Here is a 23,777-nt window from a genome sequence, read left to right as displayed (position 1 = left end):
AGCATAGTTAGATACGTACTATAAGCGTTTCTAGGCGTAACTTCACTCAAGATATCATTTAATGGAGCGTTTATCTTATTTAGACTGTAAATCTATTTGCGATCAAATAACAATAAAAAGGGAATAACACATTTCCGGAGAATACCATACGAAACACGTTACGATAAGTTTCAGAATCTATAAACGATAACTTTTATAAATTAATTAAAACTCCATCATTAAAACAGTTTACATGTATGAATCGAGTGATTCCTGAGTTCAGAAACATCGGTCGACGCTGTTACTCGATAGTTTAATTCATAATTTCGTTGTGTTCCAAGTATATTAAAATTATGTTATCACTTGCAAAAACATTTATACAGTTGAACATATTCTACTGTAGTCAAAATTAAATGCTAAAATAACCGTCGGAAATGTTTTTGAGATAAATATTCACTAAGGTTGAACAAATATTTTTCCTATCTAAATGTTATCATCGCTTTGACATACCTCATAGTATATCAACCCACCATTTAACTTTTAACAAACCATGTACCCAGTTTCTTCATTATCATAACACGGTTGCATAATTACGGCAAAAGACATTATTACGTGACCCACATAAAATACAACTGCAAACGAAAGATATCTAAGGAAGTTCGAAGTGTACACGGAGGATATCGCGATGTTCAAAAACGGGGTTCCCCACGCAGCGTGAAAGCAACGCAACCTCACGTTTGCGCTCACATCAATGATACGCGCTATACTCGTAGCCGAGTCAAGCGGTAAAACTGGCAGCCGTGGGTTAGAATAGCGTACAGAAGCGGGAATCACGCCAGTCCGCGACGAGTTCTCCGTGTGGCAGCTGCGCTCTCTTGGTGTCGTTACGCCGGGGGTTGTTCGCGCGCTCGATCGCACGTATCGTTACGAATCGATCTCCAGATGCACAGAAGAGCAGTGAAAGCTTACCAATTAAAAATACGAGATTCAGTGAGTAAAGTTCTATTTGTGAGAAAAACAGTGAAAAACGAGAATCGTCAAAACGCAGCGTCTCGATCGCCATATTCAGTCCAGAGGTAAGTGCCAGAGATTGTTTGCCTTTTCTCGCGATCCTGAAAATAAGTATCAATGACACAAAGCAGATCTCAAATCCTCTCGATGTTTCCTTTTTTATTAATTGATTCGTTTAAATGCGAATCGCGGTTTTTTTTTCTACAATTTTACACGATATTTTGTAGCGCTTTTATTTGTTTGTGTACGGAGTTTGGTATGTCTTTCGACTTCATTGGTTCTGCCCCACAAAAGGCATCTCTAGCATATGATATGCTACGTTGGGCAAAAAATTATTTTAATTTTACGAAGTTTTCCATCGTTTGTAAATTTGTATTTTCGCGCCGAGAAAACGAAACTCGATGCAAAGCAAACATTTCAATTGTTTGCGTACAAAATCCGGGATTTCATTCAAATTCTTTAATTTCATTCATCGCAATTAGATATATAGTGTAATATGAAATATATATAGATATTAAATATATAGAATGCGTTTCGAAGAAAATTATAATTTCTTGTAGAAAAATATTTGAAAATATATGAGAATATTTATAATTCATGGATAATTATCGAAATAGAGATATCATTGAAATAAACTTGTCTGAAAAATTCTCTGCTTCGATTACTTGGACATGAAGATTCATTTTTAAGAAATTTATTAAAAGAGAATATTGAGATGTTTGCGAAATCTTATCGCTTCGAAACGAAGTTCGCTTTAGATGAAGCGACCTGAAACGTTTTATCGGTGTCTATTAAAAACGCTTTCTAAAATGGTAAAGCTATTTATACGCTCTAGTAATCGTTTCCTAAACGACGAGACAGATTCCTAGGACCGGGAAAATTTATATCGTCATCGTAGTACAACGAATTGGTGTATAGGAAATACCGGTAACTGTCATTTGGCTGATACAAATACGGATTGTCGATCGTAAACAGAAATTAAGGACATCACTGACGTAAATTACCACGGTGAACAGGGACGTACGAAAGTGGTCAGACAGGATTTATAGATAGATATGCCATACATATACTCGATGTATCAAGGATCGAATACTAGCAAATTCTAGCGAATTCTAGCAAATTATTCAAGTATACGTTGTCATCGATTATTAAACATGCCACTATCTGTGCAGCAATTACATGACAATAAAAAATGGAATATATCAAACAATCTTCCAATGAACGATGTATAACAAGTGGGAAATATGCTAGTTTTGAAGGCGTGAATCAATATACGTCGAACAGACAACATGATTGGTCAGAGCTATGGGAATACTATAATTGCGAATTGTTAATGAACTTTATAAACTGTGTTTGATTTATACATCGCACAGTTTTTTCTTCACGACAGAATGCATAAATACCGATCTCTTCCACGGCAATTATATACGAAAATTAACGATATAATAACTAATTCATTTGATCGAATGCACGTGTATTGTCGCGCCTCTCGATCACGTGACTATAATCGGGAATATTCCGTCATGAGCATGACGCATCTTCGAAGATTTTATTGAGAATATTAACAAAAGAGAGAGAGAGAGAGAGAGAAGGAAAAAGTGGGATATTGATAATTTCCATTAAAGTTTCAAATTGCGTCACTAATGAAATTTGAAGTTATATCTATGATTCCAGCAGCTTCAAGCAATTATCTAACTTCCTTTGTGAGAAATGAAGAAAATTAAGAATTTTCATTGTTTCTGCAGTTATAATAGCGATTATATTTCACTTCCTTATACACTGTTTTGATATTGTCTTCTCCGTACACAATGTATCTTGTCATAATATGATAATATTGTTGAAGTGGAAGTCCTGAAGTTTATTAATTTTGTGTTCAAGGAAGTCGAAGTAGAATTTGTTTACTTGAAATATTGATTTATGAAAATTTTAATTAATTCTCTGTATGCTGATATGAAGCATATTCTCACTCATAAACGAGATTTCAATTACCGAAAGAATTATTATTAATTACGTTTTGTCGTTACATTTCTATAATCCGCTTTATTATTGATGTTTAAGTCACTTTTCAAGCTTGTTATGTTTACGAATTGAAATGTGAAAGTCAGTGACGTGTTTATTTATTCGGCTAAACGTACTTACAACAAGTAATTTCAATATTCGGACACCACAAAATTTGTATTTTATTGCACTATAACTTTATTCATAACGGGAAAAAACGTAAGTAGTCAGGTATAATATTTAGGCTCTGTGTCTAATTAACAATAGTATGAATTTTATTTACATAACATCCAAAACTTGTTAAATAATACGTATTAAATGAAACAATGTCTAATTTTAACATTACTTGAATATTCGGACATTCTAAGATATAAGTAATTTTTTCTTAATTTTTATGTTTTATAAGTGATTTAATACCTTGTAGAGTAACCTCCTTGACTAATAACTTCCTTCAAACGTTGGGACATGTTACAAATTAATTTTATCAGGTATTCGATATTAATATCATTCCATTCTCCCTTTTATCGCTGTTTCAACACTTCTTTTGACGTTATTGCAGTTTTCTAATTCGCCTTTCTAGTTCGTCCCATAAGTTTTCAATGAAGTTTCAAATTTGGTGATTGAGGTGGAGGGCGTAACAATTTTAGACAGTTACACAACAAATATTCCTGTACAATACGGGCCTTATGTTTGGGGTCATTTTCTTGGTAGTATCTAAAAATATCAACAATTTCCATTTTTATTGAATTTTTGCGTAAATTATTTTTCTAACACGTTTAAATATATATTTTTGTCCCTAATGCTATCAATAAAAACTATTTCACCTGTTTCAAACGTTGCAATAGATTCATACACAAGCATGCTTTCACCACTGTGCTTTACAGTGGGTTTCATATTTTTAAATTTTGATTCTTTATTCTTTTTTCGCCAACCACTCTTTGCCAAAAATATTAAATTTACTTTTATCGCTAAAAATTACGTCATTTCACCATGTGATTTCTTTTTAAAATTATCGTGCATGATTTAATCTTTTCTTTCTATTTGCCTCTTTCACAAATGGCTTTTTTGAGCAACTCTTCCGTTGTGACCACCTTTTTTCAGTGCTCTGCGTATGGTTTGGGGATGTACCTTTTTCTGTCTCTATCAAAAGTTCGTCAGCTAGTTTTAGAGCACTTAATGAAGGATTTACCTTTATTTTTCTTATTATTTTCCTTTGGTCACTGATATCCAACTTTCTTGACTGTCCTTTTTGTGGTATAGATTTTATACGATCTTCTTGTTTAAACCTTTTAATTATATCTTCTATTGTGCTCTTACTTAAATTAAGCATGGCTGCATTTTGTCTATACAATTTTCTATTAGCATTATGAAAAATTACGAGTTGCCGTATATTAAAACTGGTATTATTTTTGTGTGCCATTATGATTTGTCAATTTTACGAATATCGAAAAGTAACTGATGCTACGAGGCTTGATATGGTATTTACATGTAGACTAGCATGTTTGTAAACAATGATAGCCTTGGAGTTCTGGAATACAAAGCATCACGAATGTTGCTGCATCTCTGTGTCCGAATATTAAAATAATGTTAAGATCAGACCTTTCATTTAAGATATATTATTGACCCAATGTTACAAGTTATGGAAATAAAATTTATACTATTGTTAACTAGACCTTAGTATTGCCTTAATATTATATCTGATCATGCATGTTTTTTTCTGTTGTAAACAAAATTATAGTGGGACAAAATTAAAATTTTGTGGTGTCCGAATATTAAAGTTACTCACTGTATATTTTAGAAATGTACAAGGTATACTGTCAGATGTACACATACTGTAAGTATTAGCAGTCAATTCAACATTCTTTGTCAGAAATTATCATAAACTAAGACTTTAATTAGTTCTGTTATTAATTCTGTTATTAAAAAGTATATATAAAATTTCTATTTTCTTGATAACCAGTACCATCGTTATGAGACAAACTCGATAGTTTTGAATATTGATAATGCAAAAAAATACCTCATTCCCAAAGGAGAAGGGGATAAAGATGAAGAGAAAAAAATATTTATACTAGAATAGAGATCATTCTGTACTTGGTATATTTAAGAATTTCAGTACTTCATTATTTAATAAATAAGTGAGTGTTATTGCGAATTTATCGTAAAACACGTGATAAGTGCAAAATATGATCCTGTTGTCAACGACTAATCACGCAGCACGCTTCGAAGTGCGAAGTTGCGAGAGGAAATTAGACTGGGTATGGTAATTTAATTATGTCGACAAATAGCATGTCGATAAGTCCAAGGCGAACTGTAAATCACAATTTGTTACTGTTCATTAGCATTCACAACTTCGAATAATACACAGTTTTAATAATAGTTTCTATATATCAGTACATAGTTAAGATATTTATGAAGTGAAAAAGTGTCATAAATTCATTATTTCTATGCAAAGAATACTGTAAAACGATTTTTAATTAAATTTGGAATTAGGAAACTCAAAACGGAAAATCAGTTTGCGGAAGTAAGAATTACTCATACTCGGCATAGCGTCGCCACTTACTATTTCACAATTTCGATATCATTGCACGAGATCACCAAGTATAACGAGTTATTAATAAAACACGCGTTTAACCATGCGCTTTGATTCAAAATGAGATCCACGTAGCACGTGCTGAAAAACGTGTTCATCTCGAGCCATTGGCAAACACTTTCACTAAACCTTTTCCTAGTGTGTGCTCCACTTTTCATTTATGTTCGTGTAAAATTTACTTATATATGCCTTTTCAGTATTCCATGTCGAAACAACTCTATGAACACAGGTTCTCGCACAATTGTTCATAACCACCGTTCAATCTAATTTCATGATTTTGTAAGTCAATAGTAGCATTTCATTTGAATAAGCGACAATAAAGATTTGCAAAGCAAACATTTCTTACACGTAAGTTTCTTAATACACGTTCTATAGAAAAATGTACTGGAAATGTCTATAGCTATTATTTACGTATAGTACGAAATATGGTAGAATTAGATTTTGTGGTAAAAGTTTGGACCGATTAGAAATTTAATGATATTTGGATTGATGTCATGCTTGCTATTTTGTAAATGAATTGTTGAAATGAATGATGTTTTCTGACTCAAACAACAAATAACAGTCGATTATGTAGTCGTAATAGCAGTTGCAATTAGAAGAATCTATTTTCGTGAGAAGATATTCATGACTAATTTTAAAATTGTTCGTAAATAGGATATTTCTCTGTCTTTTCCCGTTTACGGTAATTATTCTTGTTAAATCATATTCGACGGCTTTAAAAAAGCCAACTCACTGGCAATCTGCTAAATAAAATAGGTAGAACAGATGGTAATGAACCGATGGTAAAGCGGCATCGAATTCAATAACTTAGGCGATTGGTGTTCCTTTGAAAATTGACATTTTTATTTGTACGAACAAATTCAGCTTATGAACCTTTTACACTTGGTTTCGGTCTATAAACTCAAGGTTAGGAATACATGTAGATCGCGACACCGTATATAACGTTAGTGGAATATTCTACGCCATTTCAGACTTACTAACACATTTGTAAATAATTATTACACAGTCACGTATTCACGTGTTCATTAAGCAGTCACATATTATAAATTATAGAAAATCGAAATCTTATCTCATATTGAATTTGAAATGAAAGCAAAGGATTTTGATGCTCTGTCTTCGATGAACAATGTTACTAACAACAATAATTAGTTTCAATGTAACTAATTAACAGTTGCATTTAAATACGGAAATTTAATTAGTATATGAGGACATACTCTGGCTATTCAAGATATTCCCAAATATTGACAGAATTAAAAGTTCCGAAGCAATATTTGTTGTTTATCGAGATTCCGAATTTTTCGGTTCATTTCACAGGATTCAAGTGGAATTTGCCGAAAGATCACCTCGCTACAATTTGCATCCATATATCCAATTTATCAAAGAAACCACAAATTCTACTTTTACCTTTTACTCCTTTCTTTTCCCCTTCATTCTGTTTTTATTTCCCCGCAAAGATGCCTATTTGCATTGCGTTCATGAATTTTGAGATAGCATATATGTATCCTTTTTCGACATAAAACAGAAAAGGAGTACTTTACCTCTGAATAATTGATTTGGATAATGTCCTTATATTTCTTGACTTATTGTGTCGGCGATAGAAACGAAGAGATTCGATTGAAATCGCGGAGAACGCCTCTACATGACGCATTAGCACATTGAATACCACCGATTAAATAAAACTTTTTAGGAAGAGCTGCAAATATTGAAAGATGACACATGAGAATGTTAATTTATATAATAGAAAATAAAGGAGCGATGTTATGCAGTAGAACACAAATGATGCAATTTCTAATCAAAGTATGAGCTATTCGTCCGTGAACGTGGACGTAAAATAATTGACGAATCAGTCTGTGAAATGACATCACCACCCGATAAAATTTCTGTTAATTTGACAACATTAACGTAAAATGAATCGGCTACATAGTAAATCTAAAACTTCGTCCATCTTGACGATTAGATCAAGTCTAAAGTCTTCCCATTCTTGAAACACTAGGTTTGCTGATCTGTAACATACATAAACAATTATAATTTTTCATTGTCTTAATAATTATAAAAACAAAAAATGTAAGATCTATAATTTTGATGTTTTTGGTAATTCTGGTATTAGCGTAATGCGTTGTTATCGTATTGTGTGATTATTAATTATCAAGGAATAATGTATATGATACGAGTAAATGTCTGAATGTATAAAAATCAATTGTTCTTATAACAGTGCAAATACCAAGGTAGACAAAGCATCTTTAGCACGGGTCACATTTAAGCGCGATATCAGCTAAATCATATTTGCCTTTCATTTCGTCTTCGTCTTTCCTCTTCGCCATTCTTCTTCATCTTTTGTTTTCCTTTTTAATTTAGGTTCACTTCTTCCTTGATTGGCGTCTCCCTTCTTAAGCGTCGCAATCTCGTGAGAGTTACGATTTTGACGTAAGTTTTCGTGTTGTGTCTATTAACCGACGATAACTCTCACGATATCAATGCCGCAAATTTATTTACTGGTTACATACAATGTCTGTGTGTATGCATGTTCTTTTGTTCCCTTTCGTTTTACCATTGGTGCTCTCGTATCATTTGTTTGAGATCGTGAATCATTTATTGAATCTGACCATTGACTGGTCAAAATCCTTTTTTGTCAATTTATGATCATACTATACGTGATCGTATTTTAACCGATATTGTGTAGTATTACTAGTGACCGTGTGATTTTTGTTTTCCTTTTCTTTATATTTGCGAATCGAATACGAATTATACATAATTGAAGGTTTCTTGTAGACGACACTCCAAGTGCAAAAATTGAAAAATGTTGCTTTTTTAACATATAATTTCCTACATGTCAATAGGAATACTGTAGTATAGAATTTAAGAGCAATTTCCATTTGTAGATAATAATAATGTTACAACTAATTTAACACTAATAGTGTTAAAGGATAACACCACTCTTACGTCTAACATTTCCTCTGTATAAAACAATGTAAATGGCATTAAGTGGTAGATATGCTCGAACATATAGATACTAAATATCACTAATTCTATAACAATTCTTGCACGGAACATTATAAAGTATTCCTTTGTAATAAAAATAAAAAGAATGTCCTGAAAGAATATATCTTTTGTTTTGGTACAAGTTATTTAAGAGCAAACAGAGTTGATATTTACACTGTTTGGAAATTTAAACGAATAGCACATTCAGTTTTCTTTGCAACTAAGAAGTGGCACGTACAGACTTTTTTACAAATACAATTCTTTTTTCGATGAATTTTGACCGCATTAGTGCAAAAGTTAAAAAACTTTATGGTGCATTTGGATTATTGTACACATGACTTAAGATGTACTTAAGATAACTTTTGTAATAATCAAAACAAATCAAATGCCAAAAACAATTTTATTTTTTAAAAACATTGATATTTAGTATTTACAGTATTGTCTACGAGAGGTCTTCAATTATCGACCTTTTTCTCTTTTCGCTGCGTATTTTATTATCAACGTACTTTCAAGGTACTTCCATAGTTAGAAGCGTCACGTGCTTAGGTACCCATGACCCCTGTCGCGAGACAATATTCTAATGTATGACTATCTGCTGCGAACCGCGTGACGCAGGTCAGAGTTCAAAGAATTCCTCTGCATTCATTGCGTGACGATGGAAATCGATACTGGAGTAATTGAAAAAGTGTTCGCACGATTATCTATCAGTCAGCCTTTTACAATGCCACGAGACTACTGCAACTTTTGTGCTGTGTAACGTGTAACGTTTTTGATCACGGTGAATCAATTTATTAAAAGAAATTTATACGAAGTACAAGGAACGCGATAAATCACGTAGGACTCGTCTGTATGTGAAATTGTGAGATTATTTAAATAAGATGATTCTGCAACGTTTCGTGGTTACATCAGTTTTATGAAACTCGTATCAATATTTAGGAGAACATCGTGACTTTATTCGGCTTCGTGTTTAATGAAATATTAGCTGGTTTTAGAGATGATTTCATCAACCTTGGAATTATGTTTTATTCGGCCTTAAGAAAAAAGTTTTATAATGAAACCAATCTGACATTTCATTGGAATAATCGACAGTTTTATTGGCAATCTTTAAGGCTTTCGTCGAAGCAATTTAATGCAGAGTAAGAAATCATAGTTAGTGACCACGAATGCATTAACATGTCTTTTTGAATTTTTTTATTAAGATATTAACGGTATGAATAAAAGGTTGTAACACAAAATAATTGAGAAGAAAGTATGCCACAAATAGTACAAAATGAAGATATTCAAAGATATATGAAACAGGAAAAAAATCACTATATTGCCACTCATATGATTTCGATAAAACAACAGAATAATTGCGTGTGTTCTTATCTAGTGACGTCCATGAGGTGTAATTATAAAATATACAAGACAAACGTAGGATGCGGAAGATACTACCAGAGGATTAGCGTTCTATTGATTATACTATCAGTCAGGTTTTCATTAAATAGAAAATACGAAGCATGTATTCTAGTCGCGCAGTTTATGTCTCTACAATCGTCGAACAATCAAAATGAACGAAGAATAGGAAATATAACAGAGAAGATTAAAGAGAAAGTATATTACCTATTATAACGTATATCAAACTTTTAGCACATCTATAAGTTGAAGTTATGTTTGGAAAATAATGTATGTTTTTAGCAGGTTTTATACATAAATTTCATCTTCATAGTATCAGATTTTTGTAGCCATACGAAAGCCACTAAATGTGACTACCACTGGCGAATAATTTGTTCTAAAATTATTAGATGCTCGAGCTATGAAGAGATATAAACAGTTACACGGAATTGAAAATTTTCCGCAGTTAATATGCACGATATTAATGAATATCTAAAAACAGGAAGAGCAGCCATTTCGGTGCATTAAATGGCCCATTAACTTATAAGCTAGGCGGTCGCAGAGTCGATCGTTTGCTTTTCTTTCATTAAGCGCTGCTCGTGGCGCAAGGTGTAAAATTGGGTTAAGGTTAAGCCATGTAAATGGCCGTGTAACCATGTAACAGTTGCAGCCTCGTTGACGCAACGATCGACAGAAATCGCTGGGACGAAAACGCGAGTCTATGCAGAGAAACCAACGGTATATGTATAATTTATAACAGGGAACCGCGTATATTAAATGTAGAGTAGCGTTAAAACGTCACGTGCGGTATAGTATAGTACGCGATAACGGGTTATTCCCGAAACGCGAGAAAGTATACACGCAGATCGATCTTCCGTTCAGGAAGTCTGTATTCCACGAAACTGTACCTTGTGTAAAAATCGATACAAAAACCGCTACCAGAGGCTAATTTTTCTTCGTCCCTATTTTCAACAACCAAGTAACCGTACGTGTACGTAACCATTTATTCGACATCGCAGCGCGTCAACTTAGAACGTTGGTAGCAAGCACTGTGAATGCGAATTGCAAGTGTTTTTATTGAAAGCAGAAACAGAATAGATGCTTATTTGACGATCATGAAGAACGATCGGGTAAACATCTTGTGCTGATTCGATTAACTGTGCTTCGTCCGTTTCCAAGAATATTGATTCTAACCAGTGTACTGAATAGTGTTCGTTCTAAAGAAGAATGATTTACAGAAAGCAGATTTTAATGGACTTCGCGGAGATGTAACATGTGTATTTATGTGAACCGTGCACTAATCGGTGGTGCAACACTGTTTCTCAATGTAATAGTACCAGGTATTTGTTGTCTATTTATCTATTAAATATTGCGAATCCCAATTTTATACGTTTTACTTTGTTGATACATTATGTCATCTATCTCTCGTATTTCGTTCGATTTGACGCCGGTATAGTTGCATTTCAATTTTTGTTCCGTGTGATAAAATAAAAGCAAAAATGGCAAGGTATTAGTTAAGCACGAGACCGGTTAAGTTTTTACCGATTGTACACGGCGATATACCTCAGGTAAACATGTTTTTGCAAAGTAAATGTATAAAAAACGGAAACGTCGATGCCGATTCGGTTCTTAGGCTACTGCATTTCTCTCACGTTTCTCATGTTCACGTTTTCTGCGTAGCACGTGTATTTATTATTACGTGCGACATCGCTGTTCTAATAGTGAAAACCATGCAACCTTGATCCATTTTATCACGAACAGTGAACGTTTGAAATTACATTTAAAATGTAGGCAGGCGATCTTCGAACATAAATAATATTTGTTCGACCGATGGTTCATTTTTAGCCCAGTGTGAAAAAAAGATGACGAAGTTAAAGCAATATGGCTGGAATGTAAATTAGATATTTTATGTGTGAATGAGTTCGTCATTTATCGTGCCCTTGTACCATTTAATACTTTAAATATGTTAAAGATACGATAAAAGCATGTGGTATAGTTGTGAAATATGGTATAGTACACTGTCATATAATAAGGAAACAGCGATTTTTTTTAAAGAAATTATTTCATATTTTGCAACAGAGTTTCGCTTTCTATTTTAATCGAATATGACATTTTTAATTTATAAATATATAAGCGTCACATTTTTATAAAAATGACAGTTTTATTGCAATTTCCACGCAAACGTTCGAAATTCTTTTCAGACTGTTCTATACTGTCGCTGTCGTTATTGTAAACGCACTTCATTCATTTCAATCTATCACAGTTGGTTATATACTGTGCAATTACTTAAGGTTTTATATTGCATCGCTCCCGTCGTATCATCGGGCTATTGTTTTGCTATCAACCAAATGGCTGGTAAGAACAAGAGTTATTAATTTAATATCATAACGTATCCTAATCAGTTGCTAACGTTTTTTAATTGCTATTACCGTATCTACTATCTGTCTATCACGTGCACATTGTTTATGATTGATTCTTTAACATCCTATAACAATATTTATTCACACGCATATATATACATTCTGTAACAATATTACTTATTGCAATATTATAATTCGTGTGGTAACATAGAAACATATTTTTGTGCTTAAAGCGTCTTGTACACTATGTAATTTGAGCTTAAACGATAATTAAAGGTAATCAATGATACACAGATCTATCGAAACGAAATTTAATGATTAGGGATTAAATTAATCGATAATGGCACGTATCCGTTTTGGAAATTCTTGATAGTACATATAAATATGATTTCGATTTGATGTACATATCATAAATCAGTTAAGTAATCAAATATTTGCACGTATGTAACTACTTATGATTGATGACTTTGATTACCATTTCCTTTTTCCATTGTCATCATATCGTTGCGATAATTCTATCACCTGGGGAGGAGGCTTATATATTTTCCTCGTGTTTCAAATTAGTTGGAAATCAGGTTTGATTTTACGAATATCATCCTTTCTTATCTCAATTCATGGAATTGCGTAATATTACTTCTCCAAGTTATTCACTGTATCGCGGACCATTTATCTTATATAAAATACCTAATATGAATTATTCGTAACGTTTTGATAATTCAGTATTGTATAGCTTCACGATTACTCTTAAGGAAACGACGTAATTTATTGCAAAATGTACATCGCTTACAATTCAGAGATTATTGACGTGGTTATTCACCCATGATTCAATATTCTGGAAATCGCTAACAAAACTGCAAATCCAATCTGAATACATTTCTGAAGTGCCAAAAATATCGCTGATTCATTTGTATGCTTTTGAATTTGATGAAGCGTGAATTTACGATACACATGATAAATTATAAACATCTTTTATATCTCATTGGAGCGATTACTTTTCAAAAAACCAGAGAGAAAATAATAAGATTAATATAAAATATCGAAGTTTGTCGAAATTAAAACAAGATTCTAACTGACGCGTTCTGTAAAATACCGTCACGCCCACCGATAATCCTTCCTAATCGAACCACTCCTACTTGAGTCATAGTGTCTTATCTGTTTCCATAAGAAGAAAATTCCTGTACCAAAAATCATCGACAAGTATGCAGAGTAGAGAAAATAACGGCTGAGTTGCGTTATGTGCAGGAAAAATGGAGGTAGAACGTGACAGAGACTTGTCTGACTGCTATGGCCCGATTCTACCGTTGAGAAAATTCACACGTACGCGAGACGCCTATCATGAACACTCATTGTTCGTACTGAAATTAAGCGATGCCCCATACGCAATTTTAGGATAAAGATTTCCTTTGTGGCATATATTTTCCGCTTTCAGAATAGAATGGTAAGAAACGGTACTGGCGATATCGTCTCATAGAATATTCACAAAGGAATTACAATTAGAATCAGTAGAAGCTTATCGATGTCCTAAGAACTTACTGTAAATGTATGTGGGATAAATTGTGCATAAATCAGATATATTGCTATCCACGTGTCGCTCAATTATAAATCAGGAAGTGTTTGTTAATGCCTGTTAAAAGAATGCCTTTTTTTTGTTTCTGATTACTTCCAGTTCTTGTTCAGCCTTCATCTAGAGACACGTCCTGGATTTTCATAATTACGCAAGAGAAACTTCCATGATGTTGCAAATAGCGGAACAAACCAGATTACTAGATGTGCTCTATTTTTAGGTGCCGATTTAATTTTATCTCTGTGTATGTGTGTGTAACTGTTCAACTAAATTCATTTATTCTTGTGTCAGTGTTCTACGTCAAAATACTTTGAATTACACGTTATATAAATCATACCATAAGTAGTTGAGCTATAGAAGTATCAATCTTTCTAATTGATTTTAGATACTATAATTGTAATGCAGATTTTTCTTGTTTCTTTCATAAAGAAAAGAAGGAAAGGAAAAGAATAAAATTTCTATTAAAGAAATTATTATCAAATTCTATTCCCAATCACCTTCTCCTTTTGTAAAGATCACAATTTGTAAGAAGTATACCCCTTTCGTGGCCAAACTTACTTATTATTTCGTGCACCTATGCAAATGAAAATCAATTTCACGTGTGCAATAATAGTCATGTTCTCGTCTCGGAGTAATCACGTGCAAAGTGATGAAAAAATCACGCGACGGCACATTGAACAAACGAGGGAAGAGAATGATTTTATAAAGTATTTCACGTGTATTTAGACAAATTTATTTATGACAAATGAGCGATAAGTTTAAAAAATATCATCCCTTATCTTTATGATTTCTGCCCCGTTATCAGATGTAATCCTCAGGTATAAAGACGTAACTCTCTATGCCGGAGATAGGCATAACTCCGTATTTTAGTCGACCGGGAAGTGTGGCACATATCAAAGTACGAATTTTCTCGTGTGTCTAAGTGCCATTTTAGGATATGGACGAAATCAATGGTAAATTCTTTAGAACGAACTTGGAATTATCATAATCTTTCATTCATATCAAAGTGTGTTTACGATATCGAGTGTTCTCATATCAAACATACAAAAAGATCTATCCAATTTTCAAAGTATCGCAATTGTGACTTATCATGATTTAAATATTTAGTAAAAATAGTTAAACGCAAGATAATGATTCAAATATTTGATTGTTCTGAGAAATTACGACTTCTTTCTTTTCTTTCTGCAGTTCTTCGTACTGCGTTTCCCTGCTTCTATTTGTATTCACTCGTCTTGTACAAATTCCATTATTGAGATACTTTACTCTCTTAATTTCTTGCGAGAACGGTTTCAAGGAGATAAGTTATATAATTTAAATAATAATACGTTGCTGATCGTCGGTATTTAGTTATAATTAGGATTTGAATACCAAAAGAGAATAATTTGTAATCACGCTACATTCATTAATATTCATATTCTTCTGTTATTTGTAATTACGCATCAGGTTTTCCTTTTTTTCTTCTTCTTTCCAGCTTGCTGTGTTTGTGTTCTCTTTGAAATTTGTAATTTCTTGGTATCGCACCGGTGCAACGATAACGTGAAATGTTGCTTTTTGTACTGTTTTCACCGATAAGGAATTTGCAAACATTTATTATCGTTTGCTTTACGAAACAAACGCATATCTTCCAAAAAGTCCATCGTAAAAATATACTGAAGTTTTTAACCAATTCGTATTATAAAAGTTTTCAAAGTGCAAAGGTTAACATCGATATTTCCTCGAACGGTTTATGAACTATATTTTCCTCGTGGGCGATTGGGCGGATGAATTTCTCATGTTATACGAAAGAGCACGCGTGATCTTCGATAAAGAACATCGTTCGCATTTTATAGTCAGTGAAATAGATGCGTTAATATTCGATCGGTTTTTATTTCTAAAATAGCATACGGTGCGGCGGGGCAGAGAAGTGACAGATATCGATCGTGCGATTACCGATGTCCGAGATGGCCTACCTTTGCGGTATATTCATTCTCGTGCAGCCTACTTTTCTCTCTTTTTTTCTCTCGCATATTTTTTTCTCGAATATTTATAGATTTTTACTTCACGCGAGCATATTTCTTTAACACCCAAAACAAACTTACCGCCGATCGATTTATATTTCATCATGTTTACACACTTTTTACACGTTAATTACATTCAGCATCACCCAATTTGAAGAAACTTTCGTATTTGCTCCAATACCATGTATAATTAGCTGTCGATTTCTTTTGTATAGAACAATCATAAGAAAGGTAAAAACCACCAAGATAAAAGTAGGATATATTTATATAAGATTCAAAGAGGATTTTGAAACCAGGGAAAGCGTGTAAGACTTAGAGCACGTCTTGATTACGAGATATCAGCTTCAGCAGGAATAGTGTCGTTGAGATTTTTCATGCGACAGAGGGTAATAAACATTTTCGCGACAGAAACAAACTTTCGTTGAAACGGATTATCTTTTCTTCAGAACCCTTATTTATCGTTGTCCTTGATTTTATTGTGCGTCACTTACCAAACTTTTATTGTAAGTCATTGTCACTAGACAAATAATTGCTTTGTTCGACTAACCCACTTCTACAAATAACTTTCCTATCTTTTACCTGTCGGTAACGATCCTATTCGTCATTTATATTCATTGACTTCCATTTTAATACTCAAATAGCCATTAACGCGATATTATTGTTTACGGATTTCCATACATATTTTATTGACGAAGAAAACGCGTTTTTCTTCTATATCTTAAATTGTGGTTGAATTTTACTTTGTAATTCGAATTCCATGTAAGATTTCATTTATGTTGACTTCTTCTAATTTCACTTCTTCTAATTTTCTACGAAACGTGAAGTGTGAAAAAGGTAAGGTTTTATGTCCAATCTGAAATTCATTAAAATTCATTTGTTGTATTTACGTTTTATATGTATGTATTTAACGATTAAAAGTGTAAAAAATGATAACTAAATAGACGGATGTCCCTTTAAAATACATCATGTTTGCTCGAGGTATACTCGACATCATGCGTGATCTGAAACGAAGTTCAGAAACAGAGTTGTCCACTATGTCATCGCGCATCGCGCGAATCAATATCGTGCAGTTGGAAATAAAGTACGTGGCAATATCCTCGCCGTAGTTATATATAGCGTCATTTTCTAAAATTGATCGTACGTACATATGTCAATCTAATCAAGTCACGGAAGTGGAATATTATCTAAAAATAAACTGTACTTTGGTATATATCTACATAGAGGTCTGTCTCCCAGTAAAGATCAAAAGGTTTTCTACTATAAAAAAAAATTCTAACAATAGATACACACTTTTCATACCTCGATAAATTATAGTTTCAAATCCATTCATAAAGTCTAAAGAAATATATAAATCAGAGAAACTATATCTAAACCAACAATTTCGTCTGAAATGCCAAACGTTAGTTTCTTCATGCGTACGTTATCGTTGTTTATGTCATTGTCCAATGATTTACTGTCCACAAATTAAATCCTCTACGTCATTCAACGACGTGAACCTATTTTCAAAATGCCAGTGAACTCTGTGAGATTTCCCGAGTATTTGAATTAATATTTTTGAAATTTGTTCTAAATTCAAATCTTAATTTTCAAATTCAAATTCAAATTACAGAATTCAGAAAATTATTACAAATATGAAATTCAAGTTAGAAAGAATTGTTCCATTACTAACTGATGGAAGCAAAAATTCAATTGATCAAGCGATCTTTCTTCCGAACAAATTCTGAAATCACCATCGTCTAATAATGAAACGATGATCTCCAGGAAAGCCAAGATTTATCCCGACAAATTTTTTCTTTAACGCGGTGGGCGATCGAACGATATACGATAGTAAGGAAATCTGTCTGAAACTTTGCAGGAAAGTTGCAAAACTGATCTCTGTTTACGATTTCAGCAATGTCCTTGGAGGAGTCGCGGCGTTCGCAGCGTCCCTACAGGTACGGAATGGTTCTCCTTTGCGTTGGAGCACTGATAAACTGGTTAGGCCTCGCGGAGAACTACGTCGAACCGGTACGATATGTCGGTGTTGCTTGCATAATCGCAGGCGCTCTTCTCATATGTGCCGCAATGTGTTGTTGGCTGCACGCACCGCCAAGTAGGGCAACCATGCACACACAACACACAAATCATCCAATCACAGCACAGGTAAGTCTCCATTTTTTAATCCATTACAGCGATAATCATTTTATCTTTTATCGAAATTGTCAAATACGTCAGGGAATACAAATTTGTCATGAGTAGAGATCGCAAATAAGTTTAGAGAATGATTTGATATCGTATTTGGTATATTTTGAAGAAATTAATCCGACATTGATTCGATTAATTGGAATATGATTCTTATTTTATGACTGACTTATCCTTTTCATATACAACATGTAATTGTTGTTAAAGAAAATACAAAACTAAGTAATATATCGTATACTATAAAATGCAATTCTAATAACAGATCGAATCATACGTTTTTAATTAGCTGATCGAAAGATGAAATTGAAACTTCTGCGAGCAACAATGTTCCAAGAAAATTTGAGATCAATATTGTACTTCTGCGTTTGACTACATCTTTGTATTTCAAGCAACTTAAGAACTAGTCACGTGCATACGGTTAACCTATATATATAGTGAATTCGAACAAACTCTCGATTAAACAGATAATATTTCTGAACTTTGGCCGCAGTGACAGTTCACTTAACATTACCAACATTTATGTATTCATATTCTAAGATCGAGAAATCTATCCGAATCCTTTCTCTCGGAATGATTCAAGATAGAGCAACAGCTATAATTCTATTGACTGAAAGAGTAATTGAATCTAATTTTGATTTTATTTCACGTGTTAAAGTCCTTACTTTCTCCGTAAATGGCTCAATTTACCACCGGCAAACTTTTGTTTGAGTTTAAGGATTTCGAAACATACCTGATTGAGACCTCCGAAAATTGTAGCGTTTTTCAGATCGATTCGGGTCAACTTCCTATTATAGACGGCGAACCGGTCGTCTATAGCACAAGTAATAGTACGCAAGGGAACCGTAATCACCAGCGTTTGTGAACAGGCTACGAGATAAAAATAATATAGTTCGATCAAAATTGTTGCAGTGGCTTTTCCTCGTCTCATAAATCGCTCGCTAGCTGCTAAAATCAACATAGTTAACACACGCCATGTAACGTTTCGTAAAGCGGCAATAATTGCTATGTACTTCTTGGTACAAATCAGCTTCGTCAAGAGTGAAAATTTATGCACAACGTTTAAAGTTCGATAGAAAAATGTTCGGCAAACGAAATTAATTTTCGTAATTCCTTTTGTTCCACAATTCATTATACATATAATTACAGCGTACAAGCATAGTACACAGTACCGTTTATAATTATTCGAGGATTTATTGAGTATTAAAAAATCGCACTTAGCTCGAAGATCAATAGATCAAAATCAATACTAGCTACTAATGGATCGATCAATAGTAATATCAATAACAAATCGGTAAAGCGACAGATAGATGATAATAATGTAACATTAACCACGTTTATAAACATAAGTAGCAATAAGTGATGTATATCAAGATCTATCAGGTTATTATTTAGAAACTGAGTATATTTGATATAAAACCGATTTCTATGGAAACGGAACCGTATTAAAGAAATTGTATTCCTTCTTTGTGGGCAAATATCTCACTTTACAGTATTATTTTGCGGTGTATCCTGTATAAAAGTATTAAAAAATCACTTTTGTTCTTTTCTTATGATATAATTTTCACATGAATGCGATCAATGTATCCTTATGACACGTAGTATCATGCCAAAAGTTACAATAAGAAATAAAATTTCTAATTCATACATCTATCGAATTAAAAATTCTTATACCTCGAACAATTATAAACAGTATCGTAGACGCGATCGCACTACTTTCACAGGTATTATGTAAATTCTGGGAACCAGACGACCAGAATCCTCCGATTATCACCGAACGAATTCTTTTGTCGCACGTTTTCCTTTATCTCCTCGCGATTCTGTCATATCTTCGTTTGCCACGTTCTCTTTTGTCCTACACGCCCCATTGTGTCTACGCTTTCATTTCACTCGAATTTTGGTCATGCAAAAATTGTTCTTTCAAAAGCTGTTTCTCTTAATTTTTTGCCTCTCCTTCACATATTCTGCATTTTGTCTCTAAAGCGATATGTGGGCGTAGTATAGTCGTGTGACTTAGAATAGCAGCTGTTCCTCTTTTCGTTCACGCAGGGAAACAATAGAAATGCAAAGGTCTGTCTGTGGCTCGATGCATAAAGGAGGTCGCTGGTAGTTACAGTGCACTTATCTACTACTGTAAGGATATTCACCCGGAAGCACGTATCTATATTTATCGGCGGCCATCCTTCGATTATTCTGCCGTGTCCCAGCTGCAATCGACACATTTGAAATAGTTGTCAATTTTCTGTTATGCAACCTTTTTTTGACAGTAATTACCGTTTTAAAATCAGCCTATTATTAATAAAATAGAACGTCAATGAGATAGATAGTTCGGTAGAACGAGAATGTAGAATGATAAAAAATACATAAGAAATATTCATATTTTGCAAATAATATTTCAGTGTTATTAAGTAAAATGGAAATATAGCGATGCATTGATATTCATTTATACTTCCAGATTATCATCTATTTCCATTACTAATGATCTAATCGTGGATCATTAATTATTAATTATTAATCTTATTAGCGAGACGAATTAATCTGACAAAGATCATGAATACGATTATAAGATATTTATTCATATGTATATCTAACAACAAGTATAACAAGAGACTTAATCCCAAAGTGCATTATTTATTGTCGTGCAATATTTACGACAGAAATACTGATGATTTCTCCTAGAAAATATATATTTGAAAGGAAACTTCATGGTGTTCCTTCAAGTATGAATTTCTATCATAGAATCTTAGTCGCATAAACAGGTCCAAATGAATTAAATAAATAACTAGGAAATTCTCAAATACCAACTTCTATAGTTGACATCAAGTAAAAAATTCTAAACAACAAAATCGTGCGATATTTTTACAAATGGCTTTTACATCAGCTATATTATTTTCAAACGAAGAAACGCGATCATTTATCGATCTATAGAACAATCACGAAGGAAATCGTGAGCCGCTTGAGTCAATAGGGACCGAACGGCCAGTGCCAGCATTGCAAAATCTCTAATTTGCGATTTGTACCTAATGAAAAAAAGCCGCCAGTTTCGTCGAAGAAAAAATCGGCTCTGTTCTCAGTCATTCACCCAGCGATTCAAGCCGACAAAACGATTATGCAATTTTCCGCGAAGCTTTCTTTATAGCCTCGAATAACCGCGCTATTTTCATCCTGTTCTGTATCCGGCGTACGTAACTCTGCGGTAAACGCGCGCCCTTTCGTGACTTAGATCCGGCCAGCTATAAAGTTTCTAAAGAGTGTCGAGGCAAACACGTAGGTGGGTATCTATAGACCAGTCGCGATATATATAGAAGAATAACCATTTTGGGGTTAATATCCTTGCGGTTGATCGTGTAATACTGTCGTAAAATATTAACGAGATAAGAATCGATTCGTACAAATCGGATCGAAGGGGTCACTTTCGAAAGGCAGACGTTGATCATTCATGGTTTTAAGTATAGAACTCTATCGAATTACTATGGTCTTGTACTTGAATATATATATTTATATATGTCAATGTATATATTTATATATAATATTATTTTATAATTTTTTCAAACGCTGATTCGAATGATAAATTCTGTATCACGCAGATCGACGATCCTATTCACGTAATCTCCATTGAGGAACCATCTAGTGGATCCAGACAAAAACCACCAGATTACGAGGCGGTCACGGACGCGCCACCTAGCTACGACGATGCCATCAAGTTGAATCCTAGTCATCTATTTAGGCCGAACAATAGCAACACGTTGTCATTACCAACCGTACACAACATGGTTCCTAGAACCGTGGAGATTGTTTCTAGGGACCCGACGCCGTCGCCGCCGCCGCCTTACGCGAGGTAAAATACAATTACGCATCCATTGCTTTCTCTTCAATGAAACGTTCGATTATTTAGTTGATAGATTCTCAGTAAGGTATAAAAAGAACAGGTGTTTGACGTATTGTGTCGTTCGTAAGTCGTTCGTGAGAACTAGTTAGACTGGCCGCGTTGTGAAACGTGGGGTGGGGATGGAACGAAGTCAGGGAATTCCATACATCTGGGAGGAACTATGATGCAATTTCACTTCGCGGTTTATTACAGGTGATGCTACGAATTGTTCTATAAAACTTGGTTACGTCATGATGTACTACGAATATGGTATTAGTTACGTCAGAACTCCGTTCGTCTAAACTTCTCTGTGAATAATTCACTGGTTTTCCCGCTATTTTGATAAGATTTTTTTCATTCAAATAATAAATTTAAACAACAAGAGATTATTTAATTAAGCATTAAATGCCCCAATAAATGTTCCGTTATATCTGTAATGTATGAGATTCGATCAAGTTTCTGAGAATTCGATGAATTCCTGTAGAAATTTTATTGAAAGAAATAAATCTTTTATTGATAAGTATGTGTACAGATTTTTGATGTAATTATACAATTATATTGATGATTTCTTCTTATTTTAGGTGAAATATTTGGCAATACCACTCATGATCGCGACAAGAAAGGCTTGCGGCATGCTAGAGTTCTTGCGTATTGCAATACATCTACCAACCGGTCAAGTACAAGAGTGCAAAGATGGTACGAACCATTTAGCCGTTCGTTATAGCTGTTACAGCACCGTCGAGGATGGGAGAGTCTCGTTTAAGTAGACCTCTTTTAAGTAGACTAAAGATATTTGTGTTCAAAGAATCAAACGAACAGTTCTCCAAACGGGACTCCGCTTTTGTCACTGAATCAACGCAACGACACGATCGAAGCTAGGATCGAGGGTAGAGTCGTATTATATTGATCGTTACGTTTGATCGATGGATTCCATGAATCTGAAACAGATGGCGAATTTTGTTGCAAGAACTTGAGAAATTCAAAGAAGAGAGAGCTGAAGAGAGTCAAAGGGAATGTAAACATTGTGCCTTCTGCAAAGCGCCTAGAGAGACACAAGCCTAAATGTTTGCACAAGATACTCATGACTTGATACGTAGTTCCAGAGCTGTCGAAACTTCAAGTGAACTTGCCAATAAACCCGTATAAAGAATGATTAGCGAACTCGTCTGGCTAATTTAGAGTGAATCTAAAATAGCAAATACGAGTTGTCGATAATTCGATACACTTCGTGCGTTTGTACATTGTTATATCTGTACAGAATCTATAAATTGTATCCATTGTTATTAAAAAGAATAGCATTTGCTATGATCGAAGAACTTAAGAGACCTTTACGTGGCCTTAAGAGACCTTAAAAGATGTATAGGAATTGGAGAGGGAAGCCCTAAAACGTGTCAGAACTAGAGATGTTCTGAATTTCATTGCTTAGACAATCGCGTGGCTTTTTAGAGGAAATACGTTTGCTTGCCATATAATTTCGATGATTATCATTTTTACACGATGTACATACCACATGCAAAACTCATTCACACGTCCATTTTATTGTGATATATACGATTATGCAGGTATTATATAATACGTTACTATGTCAAGTTCGACGTTGCTTTGTGAAACAAGACTCTTTTTTTATAACGAAAGTGCAAATATAATGATAGGCAACTTTTAAACCTGAGTTTCTTTTCCATACCACTTCCTTATAGCGTTTTGAATAAGATTCGAAACGATAGAATTCCAATATGGTCATAATCGATATGAATAAAACCTAGGAGGTCTTCTTAGCATGACGGGCTAAAAAATCAATCTTTTTGTTTTTTCTTCTAATTTGACATCTTGAAAATATGTCCATAAAGTGCTAAAGTTTAATTCTCAATATTGGCAGAGA

General features: G+C 33.8%; 1 protein-coding gene across 8 annotated transcripts; it reads left to right on the top strand.

Moving 5' to 3' along the window:
* Positions 1-791: 791 nt before the first annotated feature.
* LOC126918405 (uncharacterized) lies at positions 792-23,562 on the top strand. 8 transcript variants are annotated; one of them, XM_050726274.1, is made up of 5 exons: positions 9,390-9,404; positions 10,342-11,271; positions 17,744-17,994; positions 21,618-21,868; positions 22,480-23,562. In XM_050726274.1, the coding sequence occupies exons 2-5, from the start codon at positions 11,205-11,207 to the stop codon at positions 22,481-22,483; spliced, it is 573 nt and encodes a 190-aa protein (XP_050582231.1). In that variant the 5' UTR covers positions 9,390-9,404; positions 10,342-11,204; the 3' UTR covers positions 22,484-23,562. The 8 variants fall into 8 exon arrangements, with proteins under 8 accessions (XP_050582236.1, XP_050582231.1, XP_050582238.1 ...); XM_050726277.1 differs by lacking the exon at positions 9,390-9,404 and having other exon boundaries at positions 9,415-10,669; positions 11,170-11,271; XM_050726275.1 differs by lacking the exon at positions 9,390-9,404 and having other exon boundaries at positions 9,415-10,669; positions 11,019-11,271.
* The last annotated feature ends 215 nt before the right edge of the window (positions 23,563-23,777 follow it).

This window comes from Bombus affinis, chromosome 7 (assembly GCF_024516045.1).
Source record: "Bombus affinis isolate iyBomAffi1 chromosome 7, iyBomAffi1.2, whole genome shotgun sequence".
Lineage (NCBI taxonomy): Eukaryota > Metazoa > Arthropoda > Insecta > Hymenoptera > Apidae > Bombus > Bombus affinis.
This window is presented reverse-complemented; position numbering and strand designations above follow the sequence as displayed.

What these genes read in the sequence shown, in the direction of transcription:
- LOC126918405 (XM_050726274.1), top strand. Translation starts at nt 11,205, where the DNA reads ATGTGTATTTATGTGAACCGTGCACTAATCGGTGGTGCAACACTGTTT. An exon ending in TCTCAATGTAATAGTACCAG is followed by an intron (nt 11,272 to 17,743) that starts GTATTTGTTGTC and finishes TTACGATTTCAG; the next exon opens with CAATGTCCTTGGAGGAGTCG. An exon ending in ATCATCCAATCACAGCACAG is followed by an intron (nt 17,995 to 21,617) that starts GTAAGTCTCCAT and finishes TGTATCACGCAG; the next exon opens with ATCGACGATCCTATTCACGT.